This window comes from Arachis stenosperma, chromosome 2 (assembly GCF_014773155.1).
Source record: "Arachis stenosperma cultivar V10309 chromosome 2, arast.V10309.gnm1.PFL2, whole genome shotgun sequence".
In the NCBI taxonomy this organism is placed as follows: Eukaryota; Viridiplantae; Streptophyta; class Magnoliopsida; order Fabales; family Fabaceae; genus Arachis; species Arachis stenosperma.
In genome coordinates this window covers 99,377,667-99,401,177 of record NC_080378.1, presented here as the reverse complement: position 1 = coordinate 99,401,177, position 23,511 = coordinate 99,377,667, and the positions used below count along the sequence as shown (strand labels likewise).

Below are 23,511 nucleotides of genomic sequence, written 5' to 3'. Positions count from 1 at the left end.
TAACGACAACCTTAATGTCCTCTTTACATTTTTTTCATATGTTGCCGGCCAAGTAAAGTTGTCATAACACAAAGACAAGAGTGTGAGCATCTCTAAGTAATAACGAACAAATTGGAATCTGTTAGCTCAATAAACAATGACATTCACCACGAAAATGTGTAGTGTGTAATTATTGATACTTCAAAACAAAAAAAATTTATGACTTATATAAATACAAGAGAAAATGTGTGATAACTACCTTAATTGTTTATAGATGATTAACACTAACACAAAATGCCATAGTTTAAATAATCTAATCTTTATTGTTTATTACTACTGTACATGTACTAATCTCTAATCTCCAACATATGAAGAAAAAGTTAAGCAGTATATGTAGATAGAGCTGCATATGCAAATGCTGTGATCTGATTTGTGCGTTGACTTTATAATCATATATAAAGTTTGTTGACCAGTTACCCAACGAATCCCTTTGCTCTTCATTCTAATCCATCATCGCCCATGTCTTACTACCAATCAGCAGAAAGAATCCCCGATCCATCATGGAAGTACGATGTGTATTTGAGTTTCCGAGGCCAAGACACTCACCACGGATTCACCTCACATCTCTATGACGCTTTGAGGAGAGCTGGGATTCATGTTTTCAGGGACAAGGTGGTGCTTCGGAGAGTAGAGCAGATAACATACACACTGATTCAAGCAATCGAAGCTTCTAGACTTTTGGTTGTTGTTTTCTCAGAAAGTTATGCTGGTTCTAGATGGTGTCTGGACGAGTTGATGAAAATAATGGAGTGTAGAAGCACCAGAGGTCAAACTGTCGTTCCGGTATTCTACAATGTTGATCCCGCAGATGTACGCCACCAGAGAGGTCCTTTTGGAGAAGCTTTTCAAAGTCATAGATTCTCATATGAGAATGAGATAGTCCATGCATGGAGGGCTGCGCTCACTGAAGCTGCTAACCTTTCTGGATTCGCAATCACCGGAGACAGGTAATTCCATATATATCTGCTTCTCTCTTTTACTTTTCTTTCTTTTTATATTTTTTATTTTAAAAATGTTCTAAAATAGACAATTATATAAAAATAAATCAGTTATTAAATTAATTATAAATATAAAAATATATATTCAAATATAAAATATACATTAAAAGTAAATTAAATAATTTATATATTTATCCACAAACTTATAAAACTATTTCTTGTATGACACCAAAAAAAAAACTATTTCTTGTATTGATTTAAATGTGTCTTAGTGACCAAATAAAGGCTGAGTTTTCCATTAGTTTAGTTGAATTCATTGGAAAAAGTTAGAATCGTTACTTACGTAAAATCGTTGGTTGATTTTTGCAGAAATGAAGCTGAAATGATCGGAAAGATTGTTAAACATATCACTACTCTAGTTGCTTCGGAAGACTTGTTCATCGCAAAGCATCTAGTGGGAGTACAATCTCGCACGGAAGATGTGATTCAACAGTTACATTCTCATAAACCAGAAGACGTCGTGTTAATGGGGATTTGGGGGATGGGAGGAGTGGGTAAAACAACCATTGCAAAAAGTGTTTATAATCAAATTCGTCACGGTTTTGATAGGCCAATGTTCCTCCCAAACATTCGGGAGATGTGGGAGAATAACCAACAGGTTTTTCTGCAAGAACAGTTATTGAATGGTATTTGCAAAGCACAGATAAACATACAAAACATCGCATCAGGAGTAGCTTTATTAAGGGAAAAACTTCGCCTGAAAAAGGTATTTCTTGTACTTGATGATGTAAATAATATAGACCAGTTGAATGCCTTGTGTGGAAGTCCAGAATGGTTTGGTGCAGGGAGTATAATAATCATCACAACAAGAGATAGAGGTCTGCTTCGTGTGATTGGAGTTGATTATGTGTACCAAGTGAAAGAAATGGATTACAATGAATCTCTTGAACTTTTTTGTTGGAATGCATTTGGGGAAGCAACTCCTTTAACAGAGTTTGCTAGACTTGCAGACGATGTAGTTAAATATTGTGGGGGATTGCCATTGGCCCTTATAACAATTGGTTGTCAATTGTTTGGAAAGATGAAAGACGAGTGGGAGAATGTATTAGGTGGACTCAAAAGGTTTCCCCATCCGGATGTACACCAAATTTTGAAAATAAGCTTTGATGGCTTAAATGATGACAGAGAGAAAGAAACATTTCTTGACATAGCTAGCTTTTGTATTGGCATGGAAAGGGGGGAGGTACTGAAAACACTAAATTATGGCTTTGGAATTAGCGAACATGGAATTAGTTTCCTTGAAGAGCGGAGTCTTATAACATTTGATGAGAAAGATAGAGTTCGAATGCATCCTTTGCTGCGAGACATGGGAAGAGAAATCGTTCGAGAGCAATCACAAACTGATGCTCAGGTATATATAAGAAATGCTAGTCAGTCATCAGAATTAATTGGTTTTGGCCATCACTTTTAATCATTAATCCAATTCCTTTAATCTATTCATCCAACAGCATACTTTAGTCCATATTTTTAAACATTAAGGGCTAACGAATGTAATGACCCTCTAGCATTCCTTGCTATACATTACTATGTTTTCTTATTATCCAAGTCCAAGATATGATTTTCAACTTTTTCTTATTATAATTATTTTGCAGCGAAGGAGGTACGATGTTTTTGTGAGTTTTCGAGGCAAGGACACTCGTCCAACGTTTACATCGCATCTCCATACATCTCTCCAAAATGCTGGAATTACTGCTTTCAAGGATGATGATGATGTTGATGGACTTCAAAGAGGAGAACGGATTTCAATCGCATTGTTAAAAGCAATTGGATTGTCTGCATGTTCTGTCATTGTTTTTTCAACCCACTATGCTGATTCAAAATGGTGCCTGCAAGAGCTTGAGAATATCATGGTATGCCATAGAACAAAAGGTCAAGTGGTTTACCCCATATTCTATGAAGTAGATCCCTCAGATGTACGTTATCAAAAGAAAGAGAGCGAGTTTGGGAAAGCTTTTGAAAGTCTTATAAGTCGAAGATCAGTGGAAGAAGATAAGGTGCAAAGTTGGAGAACAGATCTTCGTGAAGTTAGTAGCTTTTCAGGGACGACTGTGATCAACTCCAGGTATTTGTATTTAGAAGTCTCATACACACTTATATATTATTTGATAGCTAGTTTAAAGTTTTCTAATTGATTATTTCATCTTGTGCTAATGTGATAACTGACTTTGCTGCTTATCTCTGCTCTCTATATTTTATAGGAACGAAAGTGAAGATATCAAAAGAATTGTCGAACACGTTACTCGTTTATTAGATAAGACAGAGTTGTTCGTTGCAGCGCATCCAGTGGGAGTAGAACCTCGTGTGCAAAAGTTGATTGAAGAATCAAACATTCAAAACACAAAAGATGTTCTACTACTTGGGATAAAGGGCATGGGGGGCGTTGGTAAAACCACTATTGCCAAAGCCATCTATAACAAAATTCGTCGCGATTTTGATGGCAGGAGCTTCCTCCTGAACATTAGAGAAACATGGCAGCAAGATAATGGAAAGGTTCTCTTGCAACAGCAACTTCTTGAGGATATATTCATTGCAACAAGGATACACATAAGTAACATTGATTCAGGGAAGCAAATATTAAAGGAAAGGCTTGGTGCTAAAAGGGTACTCATTGTGCTTGACGATGTGACTGATTTGGACCAACTCAATGCTTTGTGTGGTAGTGGTGAATGGTGTCGTCCTGGGAGCGTAGTAATCATCACAACAAGACATGATGATCTTCTTCGAGTGTGTAAACTCACATTCAATCTAGAAGAGATGAATGGGGCTGAATCCCTTGAACTTTTTAGCTGGCATGTATTCAAACAAGCATGTCCAAAAGATAAGTTTGTCAAGCTATCTACAGATGTAGTTGAATATTCTAATGGATTGCCACTGGCTCTGGAAGTTCTTGGGTCCCATTTGTTTAATATGGGAATAAAAGAATGGCAAAGTGCATTGGATACTCTGAAATTAATTCCCCATGATAAAGTCCAGAAGAAACTACAAATAAGTTTTGATGGTTTAAGTAAGAATTATGAAAAAGAAATATTCCTTGACATTGCATGCTTTTTTATTGGGATGGATCGAAATGATGTTGTGAAGATATTAAATGGTTGCGGACTCCATGCAGAAATTGGAATCAGCGCCCTTAAAGAGCGAAACCTTGTAACTGTTGATAACAATAATATGCTTGGAATGCATGACTTGTTAAGAGATATGGGAAGAGCAATAATTTGTGAGCAATCACCTGAACTTGAAGAGCGAAGTAGATTATGGTATGATGAGAAAGTGCTTGAACTCTTAGAGAATCATGAGGTATGATTTACGTTTTAGATAAAATTAGTTTCAATAAAAGTGCTGTCAAAGCTAACATTAAGAGTTCCCTTGATGGGGGAAGAAATAAGCATTATTTGTTGAAAAATTAAATCTAATTGTTATACTGCTTTTGCTAATTTCCAACTCCCAATAACTAATATTCCATTTTCATTTCATTTAGGGAACAGATTTAAAGGCTAAGGGATTGAGTTTGAAGTTGCCAATGACGAATTCCATTTGTTTGAGTAAAGAAGCATTTAAGAATATGACTAAACTTAAATTGCTTCAACTCGCCGGTGTACAACCTAATAGAGAGTTCAAACATGCCAAGGAGTTCAAGCATTCAAGATATCTTAGATGGATGAGTTGGCATGGATTTCCTTTGAGACACACTCCCATAGACTGCTATCAACCAAATATAATTTCCATTGAGTTAGAAAACAGCAAACTCAAAGTTCTGTGGAAGGAGTCCCGGGTAAGAATCCTAACGCGTACATATAATTCATAAGCTTGTATTGTATTCTAACATAAGCCTTGAAATTTTCTTTTCTTGTAGTTGTTGAAACAGCTGAAGATTTTAAATCTTAGTCATTCACATGACTTTATCAAAACCCCAGATTTTTCATACCTACCTAATCTTGAGAAGTTAGTACTCAAGGATTGTACAGAATTGTCTTCGATTTCCTATACCATTGGAACTCTACAAAACATCCTTCATATCAATATAGAAGGTTGTACAAACCTTTCTGTACTTCCAAGAAGCATATACAAGTTGACATCTCTTCAAACTCTCATCCTCTCTAGGTGTTCAAAGATTCACAAGTTAGAAGAAGATGTGGAACAAATGGAATCTTTGGCAGTGCTAAAAGCTGATAACACTGCCATAGCACAAGTGCCCAGTGCGCTAGCAAGATTAAGAAACCTTGGACATCTTTCTGTGTGTGGCTATGAAGGATTGGCACATGATGTGATTCCTTTAATTATGTTTTGGTTATGGACTTCACCAAATAATATGTTGTCATCAGTTATGCAAAAATGTTCATCAAATGTTTTCACCTATGCAAATTTTGGTCCACGGCTTCAGATAAAAGGAGATGTATCTTTGGATACTGACAATGTGGCAAATTGCAATGAATTGGGGATGCATATTTCTGAATCAAAATCTTCTTTGAATTCCCTTTTGATTCAAATGGGGGTGGAAAACTCAACCACAGAGATACTTCAAAAGACCATTTCACAGGTTTCTCCCTATCTTTTATATATAATTTCTTTTATTTTGTTCTATATGCTAAAAGCATATCTTAAACAAAAATTATTTAATTTGATCCGAAGTGAAAACAACTTTTAAAGTTGTTTGAAATATATCATTTATGTTAATGAAATAAATGAATGTGAAGCATATATGTTTTGTTATGTAAAATCGCAGAACAATGAGCTTGGAGATTACCTGCTCCCTTATGACAACAGTAATCCTGGTTTGTTAACATTCAGTGGTGAAGGCTCCTTTGTGACTTTTCAAGTCCTTCATATGTATGGGCGCAACTTGAAGTCCATGATGTTGCACATTGTTTACTATTCTACTTCTTCCACATTCACTACAACAGAAGGTCTGATTCTTGAAAATGTGCAAATCTTAAATCTCTCAAGGGACATGTCCAATGTATTTAAGGGAGATAAGTTAGCTTCATTCAAAGATGAGGACAGGGAAATCCTAATGTCAAGTCTAGAACCTGGTGACACCGTGCGGATTGTTGTTGCTTTAGGATCTGGGTTCATTGTGAAGAAGACCATAGTTTATCTCATATATGACGATGAAACACCAATTGAGGAAAACTTGGAGCACTTCAATGATGATGAGGATGATATTGTTTGTTCTACTGGTGATGACGTTGTAGTTTTTGTAAATGAAGGCACTTTGGGTGTTGATATCATTGCAGCAGATGATGATGAAGATGTTACTGTTTTTGGTGTTCATGATGCAGTAGCTGGCATGAATGAAATTGTTTCTGGTGTTGATGCTATGGCAAAAGATAAGGATGGTGCTACTGTTGCTAATGTTGATGATGATATGGTAGCCAATCTGGATAGAAATGCTTCTACTTCTGGTACTGATATCATGCCACCAATTACTAATGGTTTTGGTGCTAATTATGTAGTAGCAACTGATATAAATGAAAGTTCTTCGAGTGTTGATGATAATAATGATGATGATGTTGCTGCCATTGGAGATAAAATGACAGGACTTATTCCCTTAGTTCAGGTATGGAAGGATATAAAATGGCAGCTTGGTTCACATTTCTATTAATTCCATGTGAAAATTTTGAATGATTTAAATATTGATTTGGTTTAAACAACTATTTTTTAACATTAATACATACACACACATTTAAAAATTAAATCCCGAATTGTTGGTTCATTTTTCTAACTATTTAATTACTTTCTTATACAGGTCCCTCTTGATGCTAATACATCTTCTGAGCTTACATTGACTATGATGGTTTCAGAAGAAGATGAGCTTCATGAAGATAGTGATTTGCTTATTGCAGAGTTGGATAAAACATTGTCAGAGAGCTACTTTCTGTACCCTAGTGCTGGATCATTAGAACTTCAAAGTCTCTCTCTGATTTCAATCTTTCAAAAAATGCAACTTCTTTTGGATAATGAACTAGAAGCCTTGGTAGGAGATGTTAACATCAAGAATCAGCTTCTTGGCTATGTGGCTCAATTAGGCCAAATTATAGAGTCATCACAAGTTCCTAAAGATCTTCACTCTTTGGTTATTGAGATTAGTCACTTCTATGAAGATTTTCTCAATGATTTTCCACCTGTTCAAGAAGTGTTAGACAATCATCAAAGATTGATCGACTCAAAGAATGGACTTCAAGAGAAGTTAAAAGCGGATAAGGCCAAACAGAGACACTTTTCTACTTCAATTTCTAAAGGAAAAGAAAGGGTCAATGAGATGTCAAAAGAAATCAATGAATTGGAGGTGAAACTAAAAGCCTTGCATGAGATGAGGAATAGGTTACAATTCAATGTGAAACGTTGCGAGTTTGAATCTATAAACATCAATAAGAATTTGGAAATTTTGGTAAAAGAGAATGAAGAGGTTGTGAGCACTCTCAAAGAATCAGAATCTGCATTCAGAAAGGCTGAGTTGTCAAAGCAGAGTTATGAGAGGAAGCTAGCAGTCTTGAAGCAAGCTCTTTATGGCAACACTAGACATTAGAATTTTCTTCAATTTTGTAATAATTAGAACACTTAACATTAATAAAAAAGTTTTAGACTTGTGTTGGCCATTCTTTCTACAAAAGGAATAATTACACAATGAAGAAAATTCTAATGCTTAATGTTGCCAAGAGCTCTTTTCAATTCAACTAGCTTCCTCTCATAATTCTGTTTTCATGATTCAGCATTTCTGAAGGCAGACTATGAAGCATAGGAGTGCTCTCAACCTTTTCACTTTCTTTCACCCAAGAAACAGCTTTCCTATTCATGTTGAGAGTTTCAACCTCACAAAGTTTCATAGTGGATTCTAACACGTCCCTCTTCTCTCATGGGGCTTTCAGTTTCAGCTGCTCCAAGGCACTGATTTTTCAAATGTGATATCATGTAGTAGACCAGAAGTATCAATGAAGAAATTAAAGAGGAACGTAGCTTGCTATGAAAACACCGAAAAATTTTGATCTGTTATATATCTTTTTAAAAAAAATAGTTTGTTTTCCTTGGTTGAAGACTTTAGCTATAATCCATATTCAAGTTGATTAAACTAGAATGTGTTCTTATAGTGATTAGAGCAAAGCAGTAAATTTATTTATAAAAAAAATATATTATTGACAATTATTTCTAGAAGAACATTTTTTAAAGAAAAAAACATTACATACAAAAAAAATTGTATTATTAACAAAATTATCAACTTTATAGATTCTTCTTTTCAAGACCAAAGGCTCAATACAGAGACTGAATATACTCAAAAAGATCACCAATACAAAAGACGGAAGAAACCAAAATCCAAGAAACTACACCTACTCAGCATCACTACTTGAATATGGAGTATTATAGCCAAAGTCTTCAACGAAGGAAAACAACTACTATTTTTTTCTTCTTTTAAAGGTCACATAACAGATCAAATTTTGAGTGTTTTCATAGCAAGCTACCTTCCTCTTTAATTTCTTCATCGATACTTCTGGTCTACTACAATAGAAATGGAAAACTCTTCTCATGATTTGAAAATTTGATGCATCCATGTCTGCAAACTTTAAAGCTATAGTAAAAAAAAAAATTCTAAGACATGGAAAACAAAACATATTTTTGTTGATGAAAAAAATGGTTCTATACATATTTGAGGAAGCAGCAGGTATAGGTTGGTACCTTAAAATGAGGTTACCTTCTTCGTTTGTCAGATAGGCAATGTTTCCAAATTAGAAAACCAGCAACACCAATCCAGAACAGCGGCGAGACCAGAACAGAGGCGAGAGACAAAGGTCCACGAAATCTCTAAGCTCACAAAGAAGTAAAGAAAATGGTTTGTAAAGCAATTCAACATGTCAAACATGCTTAACCTCTAGAATCACTAGTTCATGGATTGTTAAATTTTTTTTGGATTACAAATTAAAAAACTAATGCCAATTGGTATAAAATAATCTCCTCTTATTAACCATGAAATAACACATTATTGAATGAGTGTGATAGGGTTAGAACTACTTACATTTTTAGCTCTGCCAAAACTAATAACATTCTTATCTTCTGACATATCGGTAGTATCCCTATCTTGATTATTTGGCTCACCATATATGAGATAAACTGATGTCTTCTTCACAACAAATTCTGTCCCATAAACAACAATCACAATCTCAACTCTGTCTCCGGGTTCCAAACTTGAAATTATGCTTTGCCACTCGTCATCTTCAAGAGAAGCTAGTGTCTCACACTTATACACTTGAATGGTAGATTTTGTGTAATTTATTATCAACACATTCTTGAGACATTTTAGTGAGATGGTGTCTGTAGAAGAAGAATAAACAATGCACATTGTCATTGTCTTCAAGTCACGTCCATTCCCGTGAGGGACATTGAAAATTATAGAAGCGCCATCAGAATTGAAGGTCAACCAATCAGGATAATTGTCACCCGGCAACAAATAATTGTCATGCTCATTGGTGCTCAATTTCTGAAAAGAAAAATTCATAAAATCTTAAATCAATAATTAATTAAACAATTAACAATATGATGTTCTAATGTCTGAATTCTTGTTGCTAATTAAAAACAAAGGCACTAGATTTGGTTCCACAATAGAATCTACCTTATGATAAATTCTCTATATGTAAGAAAGACGTGTGAAATCCTAAAAAAGAGGAAACATCCTCTATATTCTATCATTTCTATAATCATACACCAAAATAAAAGGGTAAATGGTCAAATTAGCTCCTGAAAGATCACTCGTTCTTTAAATTGGTCCCCAAAAGACTTTTTTAATCAAATTCGTCCTTTAAAGATTTTAAATTAATCATGTTAGTCCTTCCGTCACTTTTTTTGTTGATGGTGTCAAAATTTGCTAATGTGACCCATTAAATGACACTCTAACATACACCTGGGTGTCTTAATTGACTATTAACATAGTAAGTTTATGAAATTAGATCAAATCAAAACCTAATTGTGAGGAGAACTTGACGCATGCAAATCTCTTAATTTGAAGTTGATTTTATCTAATTTCATAAACTAATCATCTTAATAGTCAATTAAGACTTCTAAGTGTGTGTCGGGGTATCAGTTAACATGTCACATTAGCAAATTTTGACACCATCAACAAACAAAGTGGCGGGAGGACTAACATGACTAATTTAATTTCTTTAAAGAACGGATTTGATTAAAAAAAAATCTTTTAGGGCCAATTTAGAGATCGAGTGATTTTTCAGGGACTAATTTGATCATTTACCCTAAGTTAAACATTATTAAAATAAATTCGAGAGAGATACCTGAAAAACTCTCTCCTTAAGAATGTTGCTGACTTGGTTCTTGACTCCCACTTCAATTAGAAGAGACTTGACTAATCCATTCATTTGAAATTGATTGCAAATACTAATTATGGATGAACTTCCCATGTTTGAGACTTGTGATGTAGTTGGTGTTGCTTCTAATTCATTGTAATATGTTGCATACAGAGTGTCCAAAATTCTTGCAATACCTTCAGCTAGTTGAAAATCTGAGTTGCACTCCACTTGCAAACTTCGAAGCTTTCCTACATCTGAGGAAACAAGTTCCAAATCCATACATGTTTCAACTTGAGATGAGAAATTATTTGTCGGTGACATCCATGACCAAATGAGAGAAGGAAACACATCACGTGAGAATCCTTCATAACCACACAAAGAAACATATCCAATGCTTTTTGATCTTACTATTGAAAATGGCACTTGTGTTATTGCAGTCTTGTCTGCAATCAAAGTTACCAAGGATTCCATTTGGTCCAAATCATTTTCCAATTTATCAATCATTGAGCATCCCGAAATAATGAGAGTTTTCAGAGATTTCAACTTATAGAAACTTCTTGGAAGGTTATGAAGGCTTGTGCAATCTTCCAAATTGATGAAAAGAATGTATTTGAGATGTTCAATGGTTTCTGAAATTGCAGTCAAACGTGGACAGTCGTTGAGTAACAGCTTTTCAAGATTAGGCAAGTATGAGAAGTTAGGGGTTTCTGTCAAGTGCTGAGAATGGCTAAGATTGAGAATTTTTAACCTCTCAAGGAACTGAAAGAAGGAAAAAGAAAGATAAATTATGAAAGAAGTTTGTTTGTGAAAGCATGATCAACATAAAAGCATAGCTTAAGTCCTATACATTAAAATAGCATTACCATGAGAACCTTAAATCAAAATAAATATATTGAAATAAGTTTGAGAAATGTTCAAAATTTATACCTTTGGCTCTTTCCACACTAATTTGAGACTGCTAGATTCTAACTCAATGGAAACTAAGCTTGTTTGAGAAAAGTTTGAAGGCATATATTTCAAAGGAAATCCATGCCAGTAAAGCCATCTTAGATCTTTTGAAATATATTCAAAATCTCCACCAAGTTGTACACCTGCAAGTTGAAGCAATCTGAGTTTCTTCATCTCCTTAAATGCTTCAGTCTTCAAACAAATTGTATCAGTTCTTGTCAACTTCAAAGTTAGTCCCTCAATAGCTTTTGTACCCTGTAAAATAAAATAGACAGAATTATATCAGAAACCAAATAAGCACAACAACGAAATCAAATATTATGTTCATTTAGCTTTCTTCAGTGATTTCATAAACAATAAAATGCATGTAGGTCTTACAATGTGTTTTTGTAGCACTTCAAGCACTTCCTTCTGCAACCATAACCTGCTACGCCCCTCTGGCTCCTTCGGATATTTCTCTCGGACAATTTCTCTTCCCATATCTCGCAGCAGATCATGCATTCCAAGTTTGTTATTTTTATCAACCGTCACAAGACTTCGGTCTACAAGAGTGCTTATTCCAACTTCAGCATCATATTCATCTAAAATATTTATGACATCATTTCGATCCATCCCAATAAAGAAGAATGCTATATCAAGAAAAGTTTCTTTTTCTGTATCATCACTTAAGTTATCAAAACTTATTCTTAGTTTTCTGTGTATTTCATGATTGGGAATTCTTGTAAGTTTCTCCAATACACTTTCCCACAACTTTTTCTTCTTATTGAACAATAAGGATCCAATAACTTCATGAGCTAGGGGTAATCCTCCACAATATGCAACTACCTTTGTAGCAAGTTCAAGAAAATCTTTTTGAGGACTTTTTTCTTTGAATGCATGCCAAGTAAAATGCTCAAAAGATTCATCATCGTCCATAATTGACATCCTAGATATGTGATCAGCTTCAAACACTTTGAGTAAGTGCTCATTTCTTGTTGTGATGATTATTCTACTACCAGGACTAAACCATTCGCGACTCCCACATAAAGCTCTTAGTTGGTCTAATTCATCAACATCATCAAGTATAAGGAGTAACCTTTTCCCAGGAAGCCTTTGCTGCAATATAAACTTTCCTGATTCAATGTTATGTATCTTTATCTTTGTTGTTTTGTAGATATCAGAAAGAAGTCGTTCTTGTAAATAAACCCGGTTAGTGCTTTGCTTCCAAGATTCTCTAATATCTGGAAGGAAGCAATGGCCTTCGAAACGACGATGAATTTGATTATAAATGGCTTTGGCAATAGTTGTTTTTCCAATTCCTCCAATTCCCAAAATTCCTAATATCAAAACCTTCTCTGACTGTTGTAAGTTTAAGAGATTGATCACATGTTCCACACGAGATTCTAATCCAACAGGATATTGAGCAACAAACAAGAGTGTATTGCCTATGAACCTAGTGATTTCTTTAACAACCGTATTGATTTCCTCAGCTTCATTCCTACAAAAATTAATTGAACAAAAGGCTTCCGAGCAACTTATTATAAAACTGTTATTATTATTTTCAAACATAGATCATACAAGCAATTTTATTATGTATGTTGCAATTACTTTTGGTATTTTTTATTATAAAAGAAGAATTTTATTGATATGAGAAGCAAGGTAATACATGATAGTGTACGAGTTCTTTTGTATAAAAGGCACACACAAAAGATTCTAGTATAATAATGCTAAAAGTAGTGTTATAGTAAGTTAATGCCCCTGAATTTTTATCTTTTGTATGAATTTGTCATGTCATCACTAAAACTATTTTGAAACAACATACAAAAATTCTATCCACATGTTTACCTTTAAGATATCATAGTAAAGGTAATGTTATAATGAAGAGTGCAGTTTTGGTAGAGAGTGAAGATTAATTTTTTTTAATAAAGAAAAATTCTACAAAAAAGTTGTCATGTGTATATACTCTTCACAGAAAAAAAAAATTCTTTATAAAAAATAACATTTATATAACCAATCCAACATCAATCTCATAATGTCTCACTTTAGTTTTCCAATTATATAAAAATTATATTATAAAAAAATGTTAATTCATATATTAAATGTCTAAATTCTAGTATTGTATGTACTCTTTGAAAACAAACTTAATTTTATAAAATCTATTTTATTATCTATTATAGTATGTAAAAGAATTATAATAAGCTAAGCTACTAAATTACTAAGTATATAAAAGCTAAACTTTTTGTATATATTCATAAATGAGTGACATTAAGAAAAGATAAATTTTATTTCTTCTTTATTTGTCCTACTAAAATGCCTAGAATTCAGATATGTCCATTATTGAGCAGTAATTTTTAAATTAATATTTAAAAAGATCATTTAGGCTTATACAAAATATGTAAGAATATTTGTATATAGAGTAACATTTATTAATATATTTTTAAAATTGGACTAAATAATCTTATTAAAAAATTGACTGAACTACTTTAGAGTGCTTTAATTTTTAATAAAAAAATTCTCATGATGCACGAATTTAAATTTAGTTATCAATAAAATATGGTTCTTAGAACTTAACTAGTAAATAGATTCAATCATGTTAATACTTAAGGCTGCATTTGTTTGCAGACATAGAATATTGAGATAGAGACATATAGACATAAAATTATATTTAATAGATGAAATATAGACAAAAATATTATATCCAAAGATACTGAATTAATATATTTTGTGTTTATCATGACAGAAAAAATACATAAATACTAACAAAGGATATAATTTATTTTTTATTTTTTTATTATTCTGATTAATTTTTTATAATTATATTTTTTATTATTATATTTTTTGTTTCAAATTTTTTAAATGAAAAAAATAAAATAAATTAAATTTTCATAATTTATTCTAATTTATCACCAAACAAAATACAAGAACATAAAATTTTGTGTCTTTATCTTTTGTGTCTTGTTCTTAATGTCTTATCTTATTTTGTCTTATTCTTAAAAACAAACTTAACCTAATAGAATATGAGTCACCTGATTGTTAATTAAAACATCAATTTAACTGGCCAATTAAAAAATTGGTAAAAAGTCATTAAAAAAATAATATTTTGAAAAATATAATTTACAATTTTACGCATACATAAGTAGGGTATAACAATTACCTTTAGAAAAAGTGATAATTAAATTTTAAAAAATTTTGACCTCATATTAATTAATCTTTAAAAAAAATATTAGATAAGTCCTTTATAATAATAAAGAGTGGACATATATATCCTTTTATTAATAAATAATACAAAACGAAATAAAAGTATTTTATTATTTACAGTTGTATGTTTCGTTATTATTACATAAGCATAAAACGATATAATCTTAGATGGTAAAATTATTAGTTTTTTATTTTTTTTATAATTTTTATCAATTGCTTTTTATTTATTACAAATATTACTAAAATAAATAAAATTTCGCTCCAAAAATTGTTATCTACGTAATGATTTTTTATAAGTAACGAAACATATAAATACCACTTTTAAATTTTACTTGATGATTAATAGAAAGACATCACTTGTATGGACGGAGCCTTGTGAAATTCTTTATTTTTATGTTATTCTTAGTTTTACTTTTTAGCCTCTTATTTAGTTATATTTTTTATGTTAGTCCTCTCTAAACAAAACTTTTAGCTCCACCTCTAATCACATGTCTATTATTTGTTATAGTAAAAAAATCAAAATTTTCAGAACTTAATTGTTACTTAATTTTTTTTTTTAATATTTTTTTTTTTTTGGAAACCTTCTTTGTGTTAATCGAAACAGCGGGAAAGCTCTTTTTGTTTTAGCAATAGGGTGTGGTTTAAGAGCATATAATAAGTTTACCATTAATAAAAAATTTTAAATATTTTTATTTAATAAATACAAAATAAATATATTAAAAATTAAAATTTTCTATATTTGCAATACAAATTTTTTTTATTTTGTAATCTTAACCTTTATCCTAAAGATACATAATTGGTAAACACTTAACAATAAAATAAAAATATCTTTGAAAAAAGAAGTAGATATAAAAATTTATTAAAGATACAAAAACAAGAATTTCTCTCTTTCCTTTGGTGCTCACCATTGTGATTTGATTTTCTTGAAGTGTTTATCTTGATTGTCAAGCTATTAAGCTTGATTAGAGCTTAAAAGTTAATTAAAACTCTTTTATTGTGAATTTTAAATTTTAATTGAATTTAAATATTTAAAATTGTATATTAAATTTTTTATAATTTTATTATATATTTAATTAAATTGATTTAATTACGGTTCAATTCTAATTGAAGCATTAAATTATTAAATCAGTCACTTAATTAGTTGAATGAATAATTCAGTTCTCGCAATCTTAATAATAATTATAGTTAGTTGAAACTTAGTCAAATTTCTAAATACTTAAATTTTTAGCTTTACCCGCTCAAAACCAATTAGATAATATGTTCAATTCGATGTTTAAGAAAAATATATGTAATTCATTTCAAAATTAAAAAATATGATTTTCCTGATTAGTGGGTTAGATTTTAAATGTCTATCATTTATATAAAATATAAATATACTAAAATGAAGTTAAAATTTGCAGTTTAAGTCTCACACAAATATAAATGAAACTGCTACAATTTTTGTTCTTGTAGTGTAAAATAAGTGGCATATTGATAATTCTTTAAAATAATTATATTCATGTAATTAATTTTAAAACTAGTGATAATTAAGTAGAGAGATCTTCTTTTGATGTATTTAAAAATTACAATGACAGCTAGTTTTAATTTAGGACTTGTTAGAAAGAAAACAAAAAAATATCATAAAAAACAAAAAAAAATCCAAATTTTTGAGCTAAAATTTTGACTTTCGACTAACTATTGTACTTTTTTAAGCTTATAATAAATTAGTCATTAAGGATATGTTTGTTTTTAGAAATAAAACAGAATATGATACTGAAACTGAAACAGAGATAACAAGATAGAGACACTAAAAATTATTTTTATATATTGTGTTTGGATACGAAAAATAAGACATTAATGTAATATCTAGTATTATGATTGGATATACATGAATAAGACTAAAATATTATATAAAATGACTAAAATAGTCCTATAATTCTAAATTTTCTACGTCAATACAAATTAGTTTAATAAAACTGACCCGGTTTTTAATACAGTTTACAGTTAGACTTGTCTGCTTATAACATAGGAGTAGTATTGAAATTGAAATACCTGGAACATCGGAGATCCACCCCTGAAAAGCTACAAACTTGGCGGAGGACTGCCCTCCAAAGATTGACTTTGTCCTCTGAGAACGTTTGCAGATGCTGCCGGAAAGCTTCTCCGATAGGACCTTCCTGAAGGCGTATTTTTGAAGGACTTGCATCACAGAACACCGGAATAACCCACTGACCTATGCTTCTCCGGCACTCCATTATCTTCTCCAACTCTTCCAGGCACCATGTTGAGGCAGCGTAATGTTCCGACAGAATGACCAGAGAGATTCTAGAAGCTTCTATTGCTCGAATCAGTGAGGGCGAGATCTGGTCTCCTTTCTGAAGCTCTTCATCGTCGCGGAAAACGTAAAGGCCGGCTTGAGTAAGAGAATTGTAGAGATGTGAGGCGGTTGTGCGGCGAGAGTCTTCGCCTCGGAAGCTCAAGAACACGTCGTATATCCATCTTTTCGGTTCCGAAGAAGACATGGATCTTGGAATGTAGATCGTGAAAGAAAGCAAGTGATTGCTGCAGAGAGGAGGCAGAAGAGAAACGCTGTAAGCTCAAATCCCGAAGATCACCTTTTTCTATTTTTTATTTTTTTCGGAAAATTTGCACATCTATTCAGTAGGACCGTAAAGTCCAAAAGGTCAGTTTCTTTTTAGTAAAAGTAATGTTTTAAGGTAGCCAGTGTTGTAAAATAACTAAATAAATAAAGAAGATGTAAATATAAAATAAAGATATATAAATAGAAGACTTTAGTATTAATATAATTATCTCAATAATAATTTATATATATACATTAATATTATATGTTGTAATATGTATATATATGTAAAAATAGAAAGAAGTATTAAAAGTAAAAAGAGAGAGAATTATATTATAAAGAGAGAGAAGATTTTATTGTTTTTGTTGTTGTTATGTAAAAAGCATATGAGATGCTTGCTATTTATACATATAAAATGATACTACTTTCAACTTTCATTTATTGCCATTTGTCTTGTAAAAGGATTCATTTAGTCTTGAGAATGAAATCCACCTAAGCCATACGTGGTTATCCATGGTCATTCACCTTTATCCCAACACTCCCTATTAGATGACCATTTAGGATTATTGCCTCGTTAAAATCTTATTAAAGAAAAACCCAGTGGGAAAAAACCTTAGTGAAGGAAAAAGAGTACAATATCCTTTGTGATGGGGACTGCCTCATTAAAAACCTTGTCAAGAAAAATCCAATGGGAAAAAACCTGACCAAGGAAAAAAGAGTACAGTCTCCCCCTCTTGCTGACATTATTTAATGTCTCGAAATCGACGCATCCCAATCTCATGTACCAATCTTTCAAAGAAGAATTTTGGGAGTGACTTTGTGAATAAATCTGCCAGATTGTCACTTGAATTTGAAGGTCATGAGTGAAGAAGAATTTGGGAGAAATATGCTTTGTTCTATCACCTTTGATGTATCCACCCTTAAGTTGAGCAATGCATGCTGTATTATCTTCAAACAGGACAGTTGGAGCTATCTTATGATCAATCAGTCCACATGATGACAGAATATATTGAATCAGACTCCTCAGCCAAAAACACTCGCCACTAGCTTCATGAATCGCTAGTATTTCAGCATGATTAGAAGAGGTTGCTGCTATCGTCTGTTTGATATAGTTATACCACCATATGTGAATAGGTATCCTGTTTGAGATTTCCCTTTATGTGGATCAGACAGGTATCCGGCATCTGCATAGCCAACTAGTTGTGACTTGGATCCATAGGGATAAAACAATCCCATATCAACCGTTCCATGAAGATATCAAAAAATTTGTTTGATTGCACTCCAATGTCTTCTGGTTGGAGAGGAACTATACCTTGCTAGTAAATTCACCGCGAATGATATGTCAAGTCGCGTATTATTAGCAAGATACATTAGTGCTCCAATGGCACTAAGATATGATACTTCAGGACCAAGGATATCATCATTTTCTTCTTTAGGACGGAATTGATCCTTTTTCACATCCAAAGATCTTACGATCATTTGGGTACTTAATGGATGTGACTTATCCATATAAAATCTTTTCAAGATCTTTTCTGTGTATGTTGTTTGATGAATAAAGATCTCACCTTTTATATGCTCGATCTGCAGACCGAGACAAAACTTAGTATTTCCAAGATCTTTCATCTCAAACTCTTCTTTTAGAGTTTTTATAATTGTTGGAATCTCTTCAGGAGTCCCAATGATATTTAAATCATCAACGTACACAGCAATTATAATGAATCCAGATGCAGATTTCTTTATGAAAACACACGGGCAGATATCATCATTCTTGAATCCGTTTTTGGCCAAATACTCAGTAAGATGATTATACCACATTCGTCCAGATTGTTTCAAACCATATAAAGATCTTTGCAATTTGACTGAGTATAACCCTTGCGAATATTCACTAGATGGTTTAGATATCTTTAGTCCTTCAGGGACTTTCATATAAATATCCCGATCTAATGAGCCGTATAAGTAGGCTGTTACCACACCCATTAAATGCATATGCAGTTTATGATATGCAGATAAATTGACCAAATAACGCAATGTTATCGCATCCACTACCGGGAATACGTTTCTTCCTAATCTATACCAAGCCTTTGTGAAAAACCTTGTGCCACAAGTCGGGCTTTATAGCGCACAACTTCATTTTTCTCATTTCGTTTTCTCACAAATACCCACTTATAGCCAACAGGTTTTACATCTTCAGGTGTACGGACTACAGGTCCAAAGACTTCACGTTTTGCAAGTGAGTCTAATTCAGCCTTCATGGCTTCTTTCCATTTTGACCAATCATTCCTTTGTCGACATTCTTCGACTGATCTTGGCTCAAAATCCTTACTTTCATGCATGATATCTAATGCCACTTATATGCAAATATTTCATTGACAATTGTCTTATTTCGGTCCCATTTCTCTCCTATAAAGACATAATGTATTGAGATCTCGTCATTTTCACTATTTTCAGGTACCTGAACGTCTTCTGGCGTTATATCATGATTTTGGGCAACTGCAAGTGTCTCTACTATGTCTTTTTCAACAGGAATATTATTTACCTCTTTTCTCTTTCGAGGATTTTTGTCTTTGGAACCGACAGGCCTGCCACGCTTTTGGCGTGAATTTGCTTCAGTGGCTACTTGTTCTACTGGGACATCAATTCGAATGGGGGCATTTTCCGCTGGTATATAAGATTTAGTTATCCTCTTTGTATCAGAAAATGCATCAGGCAAATCATTTGCTATTCTTTACAAATGTATAATCTTTTGAACTTCTAGTTCACATTGCCCTGATCGAGGATCTAAATACATCAATGATGATGCATTCCAGTTAAGCTCCTTTTCAGAAAGCTTATTCTCTCCCCCCAATGTTGGAAATTTTGATTCATCAAAATGACAATCCGCAAACCGGGCTTTAAATACATCTCCAGTTTGTATCTCAAGATACCTCACTATAGAGGGAGAATCATATCCAACATATATTCCCAATTTTCTTTGGGGTCCCATTTTGGTGCGATTAGGTGGTGTAATGGGAACATATATCGCACACCCAAATATTCTTAAATGGAAAATATTTGGCTGCTGGCCAAAAGCTAATTGCATAGGAGAGAATTGATGATAACTCGTTGGCCTCAAACAAATAAGTGCTGCGGCATGTAAAATAGCATGCCCCCAAACCGAGGTTGGGAGATTTGTTCTCATAAGCAAGGGTCTAGCAATTAATTGGAGGCGCTTAATAAGTGATTTTGCTAACCCATTTTGTGTGTGAACATAAGCTACTGGATGTTCAACACTTATTCCATTAGCCATACAATAAGCATCAAAAGCTTGGGAAGTAAATTCACCAGCATTATCAAGACGAATTGCTTTGATTGGATTTTCTGGAAATTGTGCTTTTAATCGAATAATTTGAGCCAGTAATCTCACAAACGCCAGGTTGCGAGAAGATAATAAGCATACATGTGACCATCTCGAAGATGCGTCTATTAGGACCATAAAATATCTAAAAGATCCACATGGTGGATGAATAGGTCCACATATATCACCTTGAATCCTTTCTAGGAATTCAGGGGATTCAAATCCAATTTTTACTGATGATGGCCTTAAAATTAACTTCCCTTGAGAACATGCAGCACAACAAAATTCACTAGTTTTAGGAATCTTCTGGTTCTTTAGTGAATGTCCATGAGAGTTTTCAATAATTCTCCTCATCATGGTTGTTCCCGGATGACCCAATCGGTCGTGCCAAGTTATGAACTCATTTGGGCTAGTAAACTTCTGGTTTACAATGGCATGTGATTCAATTGCACTAATCTTGGTATAATACAACCCAGATGAAAGTGAGGGTAATTTTTCTAATATAACTTTTTTATTTGAATTATGAGTTGTGATACATAAATACTCATGATTTTTCTCATTCATCGTCTCAACATGATATCCATTTCGGCGAATATCTTTGAAACTCAATAAGTTCCTCAAAGACTTGGTAGATAATAGTGCATTATTTATTATAAATTTTGTTCCTCTAGAAAACAAAATTATAGCTCTTCCAGAGCCTTCTATCACATTGCCTGAGCCAATAATAGTATTAATATATTCCTCTTTTGGCACAAGATGGGTAAAATATAAATCACTTTTGAGAATAGTGTGCGAACTTGCACTATCCGCAAGACATACATCTTCATTACATATCCTTGTCATTCTCTTCAAAGACAAATAATAATAAAATGAGTAGGATGCACAAATAAATTGAATTCTTGATTGAAATTATTTTTCTAAGAAACACTGTTCAAAATAATGTCATATACTAAAATTTTATTTTAAAATTTGACACATTTAATAATTTCAAAATTCATAAACATTGACATTTCATTATTTATATACATTATATTTGAAACTTAAATATATAGAAAATAAAACTTAATAATAAGTTCTTTACATTATTTTTTTACATCAATACTTAACAATCTCACACATTAAACTATTCCATCATTGATCAAATGACCAATATTTTCTTCAGGATCCTCAAAGAAATCAGATACATCATAATGAGTGGTAGAGTTCTCAACATCATTTGAAACAAAATTTGTTTCCTTTCCTTTGTCATCCTTTTCAAAGATGCCTGGTAAAGATCAACTAGGTGCCTTGGGGTACGACATGTACGTGACCAATGGCCATTTCCACCACAATGGAAACACTTATCCTCTGTTGATTTATTTTGCCCATAATTTATTTCTTTATCCCACTTCTGGTGAGATCCTCTCTTTTGAACATAATTCTTTTTCCTTTTATAATTTTTCTTATTATGAAAACCTTGCCATTTACCTCTTCTGGGGTAATTTGCCGCATTTACTTCAAAAAATGGGGCAGCGCCAGTTGGGTGCGCTTCATGATTTTTCAATAACAACTCATTGTTGCGTTCAACAACAAGAAGGCAAGAAATTAACTCAGAATAGTTTTTAAACCCTTTCTCTCGCTACTGCTGTTGCAGGAGCACATTCGAGGCATGGAAGGTTGAGAAAGTTTTCTCCAACATATCATGATCAGTTATTTTTCCCCACACAATTTCATTCGTGAGGTGATTCGAAACATTGCAGAATTATATTCATTTATAGATTTAAAATCTTGTAAACGCAAATGCGTCCATTCATATCGGGCTTGAGGAAGTATCACCGTCTTCTAATGATTATACCTTTCTTCAAGATCTTTCCAAAGATCTACAGGATCTTTTAATGTGAGATATTCATTTTTCAACCCTTCGTCAAGATGACAACGAAGAAAAATCATGGCTTTGGCTTTATCTTTTTGGGATGCATTATTTTCAGCCTTAATGGTATCTCCAAGATCCATTGAATCAAGATGAATTTCAGCATTTAGTATCCATGATAAATAATTGTTTCTAGATATATCGAGAGCATTGAATTCAAGATGAGAGAGTTTCGACATAATGAAAAATTGTTACCTGAGTCTTCCTAAAAATTTGATCAGAGTCTCGTGCTGATAACGTGTTGTAAAACAACTAAATAAATAAAGAAGATGTAAATATAAAATAAAGATATGTAAATAGAAGACTCTAGCATTAATATAATTATCTCAATAATGATTTATATATATACATTAATATTATATGTTGTAATATGTATATATATGTAAAGATAGAAAGAAGTATTAAAAGTAAAAAGAGAGAGAATTGTGTTATAAAGAGAGAGAAGATTTTTCAACTTTCATTTATTGCCATTTGTCTTGTAAAAGGATTCATTTAGCTTTGAGAATGAAATCCACCTAAGCCATACGTGGTTATCCATGGTCATCCACCTTTATCCCAACAGCCAGCAACTTAGTTAAAGATGTTTAAAGGTCTTTTTTTTTAATATTTTTAAGTAATTAAAATTTAATACATATAATTTATTAAATTATATTATTTTTATTAAAATAATATTAAATAAATTGATTTGGTCAAAGAATCAATAAATTATATTTTAAATTGGTCTAAATTAATATTTTTTTATAAAATATAATTACAATATCTCTATTATAAAAAATGTCTAAATGACTCTTATTTTATATATATATATATATATATATATATATATATATATATATTAAGAATCCTAAATTTTAAATTTTTTTCTTTGTGTTATTATAGAATTAGAATTTAGGATTTTTAAAATTAAAAAATATATATAATAAAAATATTTTATTTATTTTTTATAATAAAATTATTGTAGTCATTTTTTATAAAAAATATTAATTTAAATCAATTTTAAAGTTTGATTTATTAATTTTTTTGTCAAATTAATTTATCTAATCTAATTTTGATAAAAATAATATAATTTAATTAATTATATGTATTAAATTTTAATTAATAAAAAACATTAAAAAAAAGAACGTTTTAAACATTTTTATAGAAGTAGTTCCCATGTTTTAATCAATTAAATTGGATTGGTCAAAGGGTATAACTTATATTTGATTAAGCAATATAAGTATTGGAAATTAAATTCGAATTTCGTTCTGTTATGTGCACAGCAA

At 32.0% G+C, this 23,511-nt stretch overlaps 2 protein-coding genes across 2 annotated transcripts; one reads left to right on the top strand and one right to left on the bottom strand.

Moving 5' to 3' along the window:
• The first annotated feature begins 287 nt into the window (after window positions 1-287).
• Window positions 288-8,562, top strand: LOC130960977 (uncharacterized). Its single transcript, XM_057886557.1, has 8 exons — window positions 288-986; window positions 1,347-2,388; window positions 2,630-3,099; window positions 3,236-4,331; window positions 4,513-4,806; window positions 4,888-5,571; window positions 5,758-6,591; window positions 6,781-8,562. The coding sequence occupies exons 1-8, from the start codon at window positions 499-501 to the stop codon at window positions 7,558-7,560; spliced, it is 5,688 nt and encodes a 1,895-aa protein (XP_057742540.1). The 5' UTR covers window positions 288-498; the 3' UTR covers window positions 7,561-8,562.
• On the bottom strand, window positions 7,845-16,947 carry LOC130963263 (disease resistance protein RPV1-like). Its single transcript, XM_057889395.1, has 7 exons — window positions 16,478-16,947; window positions 11,648-12,746; window positions 11,249-11,524; window positions 11,185-11,193; window positions 10,307-11,080; window positions 9,040-9,501; window positions 7,845-7,919 (listed from the first exon to the last, which is right to left on the bottom strand). Exons 1-7 carry the CDS (start codon window positions 16,945-16,947, stop codon window positions 7,845-7,847), a joined length of 3,165 nt encoding a protein of 1,054 aa, XP_057745378.1.
• Between the last annotated feature and the right edge of the window lie 6,564 nt (window positions 16,948-23,511).

What these genes read in the sequence shown, in the direction of transcription:
- LOC130960977 (XM_057886557.1), top strand. Translation starts at nt 499, where the DNA reads ATGTCTTACTACCAATCAGCAGAAAGAATCCCCGATCCATCATGGAAG. An exon ending in AACTCTTAGAGAATCATGAG is followed by an intron (nt 4,332 to 4,512) that starts GTATGATTTACG and finishes CATTTCATTTAG; the next exon opens with GGAACAGATTTAAAGGCTAA. An exon ending in TTCTGTGGAAGGAGTCCCGG is followed by an intron (nt 4,807 to 4,887) that starts GTAAGAATCCTA and finishes CTTTTCTTGTAG; the next exon opens with TTGTTGAAACAGCTGAAGAT.
- LOC130963263 (XM_057889395.1), bottom strand. Translation starts at nt 16,947, where the DNA reads ATGTCTTCTTCGGAACCGAAAAGATGGATATACGACGTGTTCTTGAGC. An exon ending in AAGTGCTACAAAAACACATT is followed by an intron (nt 11,525 to 11,647) that starts GTAAGACCTACA and finishes TTTATTTTACAG; the next exon opens with GGTACAAAAGCTATTGAGGG. An exon ending in TTAAGGAGAGAGTTTTTCAG is followed by an intron (nt 9,502 to 10,306) that starts GTATCTCTCTCG and finishes TTTTCTTTTCAG; the next exon opens with AAATTGAGCACCAATGAGCA.